This window comes from Gigantopelta aegis, chromosome 6, assembly GCF_016097555.1.
Source record: "Gigantopelta aegis isolate Gae_Host chromosome 6, Gae_host_genome, whole genome shotgun sequence".
NCBI lineage: Eukaryota > Metazoa > Mollusca > Gastropoda > Neomphalida > Peltospiridae > Gigantopelta > Gigantopelta aegis.
Window position 1 is genome coordinate 101,241,135 of NC_054704.1, and position 14,080 is coordinate 101,255,214.

The window sequence follows — 14,080 nt, forward strand, 5'->3', positions numbered from 1 at the left end:
GTGATGTGTGATGTAATGGTAAAAGGTCTGTAATTGAAAATAGTTTACATCACTTAATAACTGGGATTATTGCCTTTACTGTGTGTGTATTGTTTTGTAGGTCACAATAATGTTTGTTGGTGATGGTAATGACAGAATGACAGTGACTGATACTACAACAAGAAAAAGTCCCACGCCAGCTGCCTGTGCCAGGGTAAATAGTCTTAGCCCTTTTGTTATAGAGGAGTTCAATATGTCTCCATTATGATATTTATACATTGTATATGATACTATATATTAATATACTGTACAAAGATTAAGTTTAATAGATCTTTGTTAGAATAAATTTACAGTATCAGGGAAGTGATATTTCAGCTTTATTGTAGGTAAAATAACTTTCACGATGTAGAACCTTTTTGATATTGGTACAGTTTTCAACTTTTTAAAGATTATTTCAACTTTTTTTTTTTTTTTTTTTTTTTAAATGGGTATCACATCTCTGCAGTATAAGTTTAAATTTGGTTTTCTTTTGAAATGCTCATTTTCTACACAACATTTGCTTTTTCGTCTTTGATTGTTTGTCATCACTGAAAATACTTATCTTGTAGGTATTTCTGTTTAATTCCTTCTACACAACATACCGGCCTCGGTGGCGTCGTGGTTAGGCCATCGGTCTATAGGCTGGTAGGTACTGGGTTCGGATCCCAGTCGAGGCATTGGATTTTTAATCCAGATACCGACTCCAAACCCTGAGTGAGTGCTCTGCAAGGCTCAGTGGGTAGGTGTAAACCACTTGCACCGACCAGTGATTCATAACTGGTTCAACAAAGGCCATGGTTTGTGCTATCCTGCCTGTGGGAAGCGCAAGTAAAAGATCCCTTGCTGCTAATCGGAAAGAGTAGCCCATGTAGTGGCGACAGCGGGTTTCCTCTCAAAATCTGTGTAGTCCTTAACCATATGTCTGATGCCACATAACCGTAAATAAAATGTGTTGAGTGCGTTGTTAAATAAAACATTTCTTTCTTCTTCTTTTTCTACACAACATATTAATTTTTTGTAAAGATTGTATCACTTTGTCAGTTTATCGTATCCTATTTACAATACTGTTGTATTTTGTTTTAGGTGAGGTATTTTCTGGAGTGTACACTGTCTGACTTGCGCTCTCTGTGGATGAAGAGAATAGCTTACAAGACATGTGTGGTCTGTCCGTGTTGGAAAGAGTGTACACTGCACAGTCAGAGCGGATGTGCGGAGGAATCGTGTATTCACTTCCTAGACATTGATGAATGTATCACCAGTAAGGTAAATATCACAGTCAGAGCGAATTTGTGGAGGATTCGTGTATTCACTTCCTTGACATTGATGAATTTATCACCAGTAAGGTAAATATCAGTCAGAGTGGATGTGTGGAGGAATCGTGTATTCACTTCCTAGACATTGATGAATGTATCACCAGTAAGGTAAATATCAGTCAGAGTGGATGTGTGGAGAAATCGTGTATTCACTTCCTAGACATTGACAAATGTATCACCAGTAAGGTAAATATCACAGTCAGAGTGGATGTGTGGAGGAATCGTGTATTCACTTCCTAGACATTGACAAATGTATCACCAGTAAGGTAAATATCACAGTCAGAGCGGATGTGTGGAGGAATCGTGTATTCACTTCCTAGACATTGACGAATGAATCACCAGTAAGGTAAATATCACAGTCAGAGCGAATTTGTGGAGGATTCGTGTATTCACTTCCTTGACATTGATGAATTTATCACCAGTAAGGTAAATATCAGTCAGAGTGGATGTGTGGAGGAATCGTGTATTCACTTCCTAGACATTGACAAATGTATCACCAGTAAGGTAAATATCACAGTCAGAGCGGATGTGTGGAGGAATCGTGTATTCACTTCCTAGACATTGATGAATGAATCACCAGTAAGGTAAATATCACAGTCAGAGCGGATGTGTGGAGGATTCGTGTATTCACTTCCTAGACATTGACGAATGTATCACTAGTAAGGTAAATATCACAGTCAGAGCGGATGTATGGAGAAATCGTGTATTCACTTCCTAGACATTGACAAATGTATCACCAGTAAGGTAAATATCAGTCAGAGCGGATGTGTGGAGGAATCGTGTATTCACTTCCTAGATATTGACGAATGAATCACCAGTAAGGTAAATATCACAGTCAGAGCGGATGTGTGGAGGAATCGTGTATTCACTTCCTAGACATTGATGGATGTATCACTAGTAAGGTAAGTATCACAAAGTGTGGAGGAATCGTGTATTCACTTCCTTGACATTAACAAATATATCACATTTACCTTATTTATTGTACTGCATTACCTATATGGGCAGGGAGTTGTGGGGAAAAGATTTTGCTACCTTTCCCAAGATTAAAATCAGTTGTTTGTGACATCCTATTAGTGTGGTAGTGCTGTGATATTATGATATACGAGAAAACCTGAAACTATTTTTCATTCAAGTGTGTTGATGGTGTCAGTGTATTAGTGTTTTTTTAATTCTATGGTTGACCTCTTGCCAGCATGTTAATACTAATTGTATGCTCAAAACATGTGGTTGAACTATATTAAGTGATGGGCGGAGGTTGGGTTTGAGGTTATATAGGGTGTATACTACCAAATCAAATCCCATAGATGACAATAGTAACATATGTGGCTAAAACTCCTACCTGCAACGTATCAACCGACATAACCCCTGACACTTAAAGTGAATCAGAAAAAAATGGGGGTCAAGCTGCTCGTTTCTGAGATAACGGGTACCGTCTATGACTACCCTAGTTTCGCACAAAATTCGAGTACTTTTTTTTACAGGTACCCATACATGTTTCAAGCACAAGGCTACTTGACACATTGGTACTAGATGAAATAAAATTGCACATTTTTGTTACCCAGATGAAACTATTATTTTTTACAACCAACACACTCACATTTATAACCAATCACAGGACTTGTGGTGTTCACTTCTCTACCAAAAGTTGGGTGCACCTCAAACTTTGACCCAGCCGGAAGTTATTTGGTTTAGTACTACCTATAATCTTCTGTGATAGGTGACAGCAATTCCCTTGTTTTCAGATTGACAAGCTTGTATCTTTCAATATTTATTGAAAATGTCCCATGAAATAATATCTGAATGACAATGGGTAATAAATAGAATACCCAGCTAAATACAAGGAATACTGTTTGTATTGCACTCGTGAACTGATGTTATTCCCATGCCAGAGCTTTATAAAGGTCAGCATCACTTCACTCATTAAAGGTAAACTGTGTTGCCTTAAGTCAGTCAGTATTGCCAGTAAGCTATAAACATTATATTATTTTGTGACAATCTAATTTACTCATTAAAATGCATAGTATGTTTGCAACCCTGTGTATGTATTTGGAAGAAAAATATAAGTTTACATCATGCTGCATATATTTCACATAAAAAAAATCTTAATATATTATTTCATTATTCTGAAAAGTTTGAAATTGCTTGATTTATTATGACTGAAATCCATTTTATACGAACTTCAGGTTGTGTGCTGTGAACACCGCCGAGTTAAGACTGATACTATCAAGAACTGGTTTCCTGTCCCAAAGTTAGGTAAACCACATTTCTCTCCTGTAAAAAAGTGTTTGTATATTTTTTATCTAGGTAGCTTGTTACAACTTTAGCTTGTAAAAAACCGAGTAGTTCCACCATCTGTTAAAAGATAAACCATACAAATTAATTAAATTTTAACATTATTTAATTGTGTTTACTTCTTCTCTCAACTTGTTGAGGTGCTAGTTAATACATATTCGTATCAGTGCATTTTGATGGGGGTTTTTAAATTATTATTTCACTGCCTCATTTCTTTCTCTCCCTTTAAAACCCATCTCTCATTTCATTGCACTTAGCAGCTTCTCCTGTTTTAAATGTGTTTTGCTGTCCAACTCCACATACTTGTTCTTGTTTCTTGAACCACAACAGGTCATTTTTGTTTATCTGTGCCAAACACTTGCATTTTCCGTCAGTGTTTGCTGTCAGTATATTGTTTTACCACATAAGAGAATGATAAGTTGTAGCTTCTGTCATTGGTAAGAGGTACTTGCAGCCATCTATTATGCTTGAAAATAGAAATTTAAGATATTCCCTTTTTTCAGTGATTGTCAAATTATGATGACCATTCTCAAAGTGTTAGCTCTTCTTTGTAAAAATCATAGAATATTTAACAAATTAAAGATCCGTGGTTTTGGTGTTCAGATTTTCAGCAGCCTATTGTTCCTCCACTGTGTTTACAAGAAGCTGGTGGGAACATTGAGAAAAATGTTCCCGATCTTCCCATATGGATGAAGGGAGCAGCTAAACTACTGAACGGAGGGGATGAAAACCAGGACTGGACTTCACTGGCAAAGCTTATGGGTCTGTTCCTTAAAGCTCCATTCCTGCTTTGTTGATAGTCATAATGTTTATTGCTGTAAAAAAAACCCAATTAATTGTAAAATTAGAAAATAACAACAGACAAGTCCTATCATTTGTTCACTAACTACTAACAACTAACTCAATGTCCTGGACAGACAGCCCAGATAGCTGAGGTGTGTGCCCAGGACAGCGTGCTTAAACCTTAATTGGATATAAGCACAAAAATAAGTTGAATTGAAAAATATCATTTGTTGACTTTCAAACACTTTAAAATGTAAATTATCTTTGCCATGGATGAGTGACATTATGAACCAGGTGATGCTTTAATGTACCTTAAAATAATATAGCTAAAATTAAACAAATTGATTACAATATTTATACCTATATAGCCAGTAATTAGTTCCATAATATTCTAAAATATCAATGAAAACAGAGATACACTAACAATAAAGTTAAAGTTAAAAGTGTGTTTTATTTAACGACACCACATACATTTATTAATCATCGGCTGTTAGATATCAAACATATGGTTATTTTGACATATAGTCTTAGATAGGAAACCTGCTACATTTCCATTAGTTACAAGGAATCTTTTATATGCACCATCCCACAAACAAGATAGCACATACCACAGCCTTTTATATATTAGTAGTGGTGCACTGGCTAGGATGAGAAATAGCCGAAGCAGATCGCACATCACACAAGTGCTTTTCCACTGGACTACGTGCCGCCTCTTGAATAAAGTAGTTTTTGGGACAAATTAAATGTATATATTGTTCAGTTAAGATTTCATTGGGCCATTTATTAAGTGGAATATTTGTGGAATATTTTTATATTTGTCTTATCAGGTTACAAGCAGACGCAAATAGACAGGATCAACGAAGATTTAAACCCGTCCCTAGCTCTGCTTACTGACTGGATCCTGAGCAGTGGCAACACGAATCTCTCTGTCGACCTGTTATGTGTCTATCTAGAGCAGCTTAGTCGTGACGATATTGTCGACGTTATCCAGAGAGCAAAAGGTAGGTTTTGAGAAACACCATATATTTAGAACTGTACATCTCAAGCCTGTATTTAGAACTGTACATCTCAAGCCTGTATTCAGAATTGGAGATCTCAAGTCTGTATTCAGAATTGGAGATCTGAAGCCTGTATTCACAATTGTAGATCTTAAGCCTGTATTCAGAATTGTACATCTGAAGTCTGTATTCACAATTGTACATCTGAAGCCTGTATTCACAATTGTACATCTCAAGCCTGTATTCACAATTGTACATCTCAAGCCTGTATTTAGAACTGTACATCTCAAGCCTGTATTCAGAACTGTACATCTCAAGCCTGTATTCAGAACTGTACATCTCAAGCCTGTATTCACAATTGTACATCTCAAGCCTGTATTCAGAATTGTACATCTCAAGCCTGTATTCAGAATTGTACATCTCAAGCCTGTGTTTAGAACTACATCTGAAGTCTATATTCAGAATTGTACATCTCAAGCCATGTAGATGACATTGTGTGCTGTGTTTATTTCAGAGACTGAAGCCACGTAGATGACATTGTGTGGTGTGTTTATTTCAGAGACTCAAGCCATGTAGATGGAATTGTGTGGTGTGTTTATTTCAGAGACTGAAGCCACGTAGATGACATTGTGTGGTGTGTTTATTTCAGAGACTGAAGCCACGTAGATGACATTGTGTGGTGTGTTTATTTCAGAGACTGAAGCCACGTAGATGACATTGTGTGGTGTGTTTATTTCAGAGACTGAAGCCACGTAGATGACATTGTGTGGTGTGTTTATTTCAGAGACTGAAGCCACGTAGATGACATTGTGTGGTGTGTTTGTTTCAGAGACTGAAGCCACGTAGATGACATTGTGTGGTGTGTTTATTTCAGAGACTGAAGCCACGTAGATGACATTGTGTGGTGTGTTTCTTTCAGAGACTGTAGCCACGTAGATGACATTGTGTGGTGTGTTTCTTTCAGAGACTGTAGCCACGTAGATGACATTGTGTGGTGTGTTTGTTTCAGAGACTGAAGCCACGTAGATGACATTGTGTGGTGTGTTTGTTTCAGAGACTGAAGCAACGTAGATGACATTGTGTGGTGTGTTTGTTTCAGAGACAGGAGCCACGTAGATGACATTGTGTGGTGTGTTTATTTCAGAGACTGAAGCCACGTAGATGACATTGTGTGGTGTGTTTATTTCAGAGACTGAAGCCACGTAGATGACATTGTGTGGTGTGTTTGTTTCAGAGACTGAAGCCATGTAGATGACATTGTGTGGTGTGTTTGTTTCAGAGACTGTAGCCACGTAGATGACATTGTGTGGTGTGTTTGTTTCAGAGACTGAAGCCACGTAGATGACATTGTGTGGTGTGTTTGTTTCAGAGACTGAAGTCTGTAGATGACATTGTGTGGTGTGTTTGTTTCAGAGACTGAAGCCATGTAGATGACATTGTGTGGTGTGTTGGTTTCAAAGACTGAAGCCATGTAGATGACATTGTGTGGTGTGTTTGTTTCAGAGACTGAAGCCACGTAGATGACATTGTGTGGTGTGTTTATTTCAGAGACTGAAGCCATGTAGATGACATTGTGTGGTGTGTTGGTTTCAAAGACTGAAGCCATGTAGATGACATTGTGTGGTGTGTTGGTTTCAGAGACTGAAGCCAGGTAGATGACATTGTGTGGTGTGTTTGTTTCAGAGACTGGGATCGCGCCTGCCCAGGTGTTCATCAGCTACCAGTGGGACATCCAGGACAACGTCCAGTCACTGAGAGACCACCTGGAGCGGGCAGGATTCTCCTGCTGGATGGACATCGGTCAGATGGGGGCCGGCGACCAGCTCAATGTGAAGATAGACGAGGGCATTCGCAAGAGCAAAGTAGGTTAATTTGTCTAATGGAGAAAACTTGTTAGGGGTTAAGGAGCTGTAAAACATAGTGGTATGTAGGCATAAAGTTTGACTGCATAACATGGACACAAAGCTTCTAAGAAAATCTATTATATATATTTTTCAGTATTAATAGTTAATGAAACCCCTCTAAATCAGACAACCAAGGAACAAAATAAAAAGTCTGGTTTTATTGAGATCCAGTTCAGAGAGATTCTGTTCTGTACTGATATATGGACCATGAAAAATTTCTAGTTTTGAGGGAATTCTGGTTTATAGAGTCTGGTTTTGAGGGGTTTCACTATATTTCCAATATGTGTTGATAATAAGACATTCAGTTTATATTTCTAAGGCATGCTTGTTGTGTTTGCAGGCCGTGATTGCCTGTCTGTCTCCGAAGTACGTGGTGTCCCACCACTGTAACAGAGAACTCAGTCTGGCAGACATCCTGCAGAAACCGGTCATCCCTGTCATGTTTGAGAACGTCATGTGGCCTCCACTAGGGGGCATGGCAGTCATATTCTCGCAGCTTGCTTACATCAATATGAAAGGTTGCTATAATTAGTGATAGGGATGTAGTGAAAGCAGTGTAGAAATAGTCAGTTGATTTAAGTTTAACATCAGGTGCATATCGGGTAGGGATGTAGTCAAAGCAGTGTAGAAATAGTCAGTCGATTTAAGTTTAACATCAGGTGCATATCGGGTAGGGATGTAGTCAAAGCAGTGTAGAAATAGTCAGTTGATTTAAGTTTAACATCAGGTGCATATCGGGTAGGGATGTAGTCAAAGCAGTGTAGAAATAGTTGATTTATGTTTAACATCAGGTGCATATCGGGTAGAGATGTAGTGAAAGCAGTGTAGAAATAGTCAGTTGATTTAAGTTTAACATCAGGTGCATATCGGGTAGGGATGTAGCTCAGTGGTAGAGTGTTTGATTGAGGTGTGATAAGTTGCAGGATCAATTACCCTCAATGGTAAATGGAGTAGTTTATTTCCATCTACATCTATTTCAACCAGCGCTCATCAGTGGGTGCATCACAGGCCTTGGTGTATCATTTGTATGGGAAATTGCATCAAGAGATCCCTTGCTGCTTTTTTGGTAGGAGTAGTCTTTATGTGCCAAAATGTTTAATAAATAATCCGTTAGTGTTTGTGATTGTAAGAATTGTTGTCTGAAAACTAGGAATTGATATCCGTGTTGAATTTTTACAATGTTATTTTCTCTAATCATTAAGTATAGTATATTTATTTTGAAAAGGCATTTGATTCCGTAGAATGGTCTTTTATTGATAAAACTTTAGGGTTTTTTGGTTTTGGAGAACAGATTAGGCATTGGGTACATACTTTTTATAATAATATTACATCATGTTTAGTAAATAATGGCAATACATCTCCTTGGTTTCCTATAAAAAGGGGTGTTAGACAGGGTGATCATCTCTCACCTTATCTGTTCTTGCTCTGTGCGGAAATTCTCGCCTGGTTGATTAGAACCAATAAAGATATATCTGGTATAAATATTGAAAATGAAGATCATGTTATATGTCAGTATGCTGATGATACAGAGTTTATTTTGGATGGTAGTGAAAGGTCATATATGAGTACTATTGACACTCTTAATCAGTTTGCTACCTTATCGGGTCTTAAAATAAATTATGAAAAGTCTCAGGTTATATGGATTGGGTCCAAATGGAATAGCACTACAAGATATTTAACCAATATCAAAATTGAATGGAATCCTACGTACTTTAAGATATTGGGAATAACTTTTAGTTTGAAACTTCAAGAAATGGTCAATTTGAATTTTAAGAATAGATTATATGAGATAAAACAAATCATTAATAAATGGATGAATTGAATTATAACTCCACTGGGAAAAATAGCCATTATTAAATCTTTGCTTATTTCTAAACTGAACTACTTGTTTCTGACTTTACCAAATCCCCCAGGTGATTTCCTCATCCAACTCAATAATACTCTCTTCAAATTTCTATGGAATAATAAAAGAGACAGAGTGAATCGAGCACTTATTTGCACATCGATTAAGGAAGGGGGTCTTGGGATGGTCAATATTTATAAATTTATTGACTCCTTAAAACTTACATGGATTAAAAACTTTTTAATGAAAGATACTAAATGGAAAAATATACTTTCAACAGATTTTCCACAAATGGAAAACACTACAATATTTGGTAGTTGTTTTTGTAACAAAATCTCAAATAGTATGTCTAATCAATTTTGGAAAAATTGCTTACAGGCCTTAGCAGCCCTTCAAAATAAAATCAGTATAACTTCTTTTAAAGAATTTTTAACTGAAACCCATTTTCTATAACAACAATATAAAAATTAATAAGAAATATTTCTTCTGTTCTGACTGGCATATTAAAGGTGTAACTCAAATTTGCGACCTATGTAATTGTAATGGAACTTTCTTGTCTCATGATGAGTTTATTGAATTATATCAAATACGGACTGATTTTGTTACATTTTATGGTATCATAAGAGCAGTAAATAAATAACTCAAATTGTTGGCTATAGATAAAGAAGAAACAAATATATCAAATGATCAGACAGTATGGATAACCTTACTAACTCCCAAATCTCGTGGTACGAAACATATATATTATACCTTAATGTCTTCCAATGACAAAAATAAGGCTAAAACAAAATGGAATGTGTTTTGATCACAGCTTAGAGTGGCCTAAAGAAAAGTATGAACGTCTTTAAAACTACAAAAGATACAAAAATCAGATGGTTTCAGTATCGAATTCTGTTGCGGATATTAACTACTAATACATTTCTTGTAAGAATGAAAGTGGTCCAAACCGATAAATGCACTTTTAGTTCTAAGGAAAGAGAAACCTTAGTACACTTGTTCTATACCTGTGAGATTACTCAGCCTTTCTGGAAAGATCTCATGCACTGGTTAAACACTTCTTGTACTCAACTTTATAATATGAATCTTAGTGTGGAACTGGTTCTAATGGGATTGAAAACAAAAATAAAAACAGACAAAGTGTTTGATCTCATTTTATTACTTGCTAAATTTTGTATATATAAATGTAAGATACAAAATATGAAACCAAATCTTATTCATTTTAAACATGAATTGAACACTAGATATCAAATAGAACAAAATATAGCATTTAGTAACTGTGAGTATGAAAGTTTTAACAGAGAATGGGCAATGTACAAGCCACTGTTACAATATTAAAACATTACAATATTATTTGTTAAATTCGGGCCAAGCTTGTCTATACACCAAAGGCTATCAAGAATAATATATCGGTGTGAATGTAGTGTATGAAAGTGTGTTTAAAAAAAAAATTAAAAAAAAATTCACAGATGCATTACTGTTTATTCTATACTACATGCATATACTATTATACAAATGTCAAGTTTCAGGTTATTCAAAATAGTTATTAGTTTCTTAAAGTATCATTCCTGGGTCTTGTAGACCTCCTGTCCCTTTTTCCCTGGATTGGGGCAGTTAATTGTAAACAGGGTATCTGTGAATGAATAAAAAAAAAAAAATATAGTATATTTAGGATATGACTATTTCTATTTGTAGTAATTTAGGTTTAGGTTTTAATTTTGTTTGCATGTTTTGCGTAACCCATTTAAGGGGACACATGGTACATTAGACCAACTTTAATGCACTTGTAATATATTTATAAAGTTGTATTGAATGTCAGTATTCTGGGATTGAATGTCGGTAACTTGGTTAACTCGATTTTGTATTTTTTGACTTCCTACCTGAAGAGGGTGGATGTAACTTGGTAGAGCACTTGTCCTAGGATCAATGAGTCATAGAATCCGTCACTGAATAATGTTCTTTTCTGAATCTCAACCACTGACCTATTGATGAGTGTGTTTGCTTGCATTCACTATTTTTTTTTTTTTTTTTTTTTTTTTTTTTTAAAGATTTATTGCCCTCAGAACATAGAAAGTAAACAGGTTGGGGAGCTGTCTTACAAAGTACATATTTAAACAATAGTATCTAAACAAAATATGCTATTTAAATATGTTAATGCTTTCTGTGGTATTTATAAGATAGAAAGGGAGAGAGAAAGAGAGAGAGAGGGAGGGAGGGAGGGTGCAACAGTAGTAGATAAGTATAAAGAAGTTGTGGGGATATTGAGAGAGTATTAGAGAATGACATTTTAATTAGTACTCTATTTCCAAGTGAATTTTCAAAGCATTATTTTTAATTAAAACATTCTTTCAAAGAGTGTTTTATAGGGTGTCCATTGCTTATGAAATGCTTCATAGTTGCAATTTTTGTAATAAATATTTTTTTCTATTTCAAAATTATTTTGTAGAATATTTTTCGCGGCATTGACATGTAAATTTCTTTTTTGTATTTTCATACTGTAAATATAATATTTTATGTTGATAGTCAGCCAGTTTACAAAATCACCTTTTTCGTTGTTGATCATGCCTAACATAACTATGTCTCTGCTTAGAGTGATATTAATTCCAGTTTCATTTCTTATCCATTCTTCTATTGCTTCCCACAGAGAATGTACTAAACTACATTCAAATAGAAGGTGTTGTATGGTTTCAGGTGATTTGTTGCAAAAACTACAGGCATTGGAATCAATATAATTAATCATATTTAGAAATTTGTTAGTTGTAAGAATTCGGTGTATGATTTTATACTGAAACCAAGATAATGTTGTGCTTTTGACAGATCTAAAGGGTAGAATGTAATATTTTTCCCAATCATAAATATCATAGATATATCCTTCTTTAGAATATTTTATTTGTGATTTTGGAATGGTGGTTTGAGTGTTCAGTAAATCATATATATGTTTGCAACCTTTCTGATCTTTGAACAAAACCTTTAAGTTATATGGAAGAACAGGATTTTGTAATGCTATAAAAACGTCATCATTTAAATTATCTAGGTTGTAAATGATTGATTTTATAGCACTGACCAATGAAGCATATTCCAGAAAATTGGTAATTATGTCGTATTTCTCTATGAACTGTTCATATGTTAGAAAGTCTCCTTGTTCTTTCAGCAAATAGTTAATAAAGATAATACCTTTTGAGATATATCGTTTTAGTATAAATGGCTTTTTATCTATACATTTTTTACTGTTGAACCAAATATTGATCTGGAGAATATCATCTACGTTTACTGGAATTTGTTTTTCTTGTATCCTTAACCAACTAACCAATGTGTCTCTCCAAAATGTATTTTTTATTGAACTTTTTTTACAGTATAGAAAATGGTCGCCATATATAATTAAATCATGTGTTGATATATTTGTAGAAGCTTCGAACAAAATGGTCCATTTTGGGTTATTTAAAAATATCTGTCGGATCCATGAACTTTTCAAAGTGGTCATAAAATTATTTATGTTTATCATTTTGATGTCACCATTTTTATAGTCTTGCGGTATTAAGTTTCTTTTAAGTTGTTCACGGCCGCTATTCCAAATAAATTGGAAAGATAGTGTATTTATATGTTTTAGCAAACGTTTGCTTGGATTTGGTAATGTTTTCAGTAGGTATGTTAGTTTAGGAAGTATTAACGTTTTTAGGACTGTAATTCTTCCTAAAACAGTAAGTTTTCTGATAGACCATAGCTTCATTAATTTTTGTATTTCGATAATCTTGGGATTATAAGTTAAATCAATAATTTCTTCTAGGTTAATGGAAAAGTTACTACCGAGAAGGTTAAACTGTGTACTGCCCCATTCTAGTTTCCATCGAGTGTAATGGTAAACTTCATTTGAAAATTTCTTGCTACCTATCCAAATAGCTTTTGATTTGGTGTAGTTAATTTTTAGGCCAGATATTTGTGCATAATAATCTAGGATAGATAGAACACCCTGCAGGGACTCAGGAGAGCCGTCTAAAATAAAACTTGTGTCGTCTGCATACTGCGATATTAAATATTTTTCACCATCTATAGTGATACCTTTTATATTATTGGAGTTTTTTACTATGATAGCGAGGATTTCAGCACATAAAATAAATATATAAGGAGACAAAGGATCGCCTTGTCTACAGCCCTATTGCATTCACTATTTGATTTTACTTTTTTCTTTGTATTAGTATATTTATATTTAACAATTACGTGTGTGTGATTATTGCAGGTGTTGGGGGTCATGGTGGGACAGGGATTCACGCGGATCTGGAAGACAAGTACAATGAAATCATCCAGAGGCTATCTCTGCACGTGACCCCGGTTTACACCCCGTGTATCGACACCACAGTGGCCAAACTGATGAAAGAGACGGATGAGGTGAGCTGGTCGTTTGTCGACAACAGCATGGAGAGTGGCTCGGATACGGAGCTTGACCTGGCCCCCCCGGCCCAGTGGGACATGACCACGCCCAGTCTGCACTCGGTGATGAGGAACACGCCTGGGGCCCACGTACACATCGTGGAGCCGGTCCACGTCACCAAGTGTGCTGTCTGCATCATTTTATAACACAAATTATAAATAAATAAAACTAAAAACATTTCAGCTGTCAACCCTGCTCAAGTGGCCACTTCTGTAAAGCAGCCACATATCTTAAGTCATCTGAGATCATCTAACATTGTACAGATTGACCTGAATTATGCAGTCACCTGTGTAAAAATGTCATGTTAGTATTTTCACAAATCATTTAATATAGTACAATGTGACCTGAATTGTGCAGTCACCTTTTTAAAAGGTCATAATAGTATTTTCACAAATCATTTAATGTAGTACAAATTGACCTAAATTAAGCAGTCACCTGTGTTAAAAAGTCATGTTGGTATTTTTTACAAATCATTTAGTAATGTACAGATTGACCTGAATTATGCA

General features: G+C 35.5%; 1 protein-coding gene across 1 annotated transcript in view; it reads left to right on the forward strand.

Moving 5' to 3' along the window:
* LOC121376383 overlaps positions 1-14,080 on the forward strand; it is a 51,586-nt gene extending 37,506 nt beyond the window's left edge. The window contains exons 15-22 of the mRNA XM_041504232.1: positions 101-193; positions 1,102-1,281; positions 3,515-3,584; positions 4,227-4,385; positions 5,234-5,407; positions 7,088-7,266; positions 7,649-7,826; positions 13,383-14,080. Of these exons, the coding sequence (XP_041360166.1) occupies positions 101-193; positions 1,102-1,281; positions 3,515-3,584; positions 4,227-4,385; positions 5,234-5,407; positions 7,088-7,266; positions 7,649-7,826; positions 13,383-13,720 (1,371 nt within the window). The 3' untranslated portion in view covers positions 13,721-14,080. The remainder of the gene's footprint in view (positions 1-100; positions 194-1,101; positions 1,282-3,514; positions 3,585-4,226; positions 4,386-5,233; positions 5,408-7,087; positions 7,267-7,648; positions 7,827-13,382) is intronic.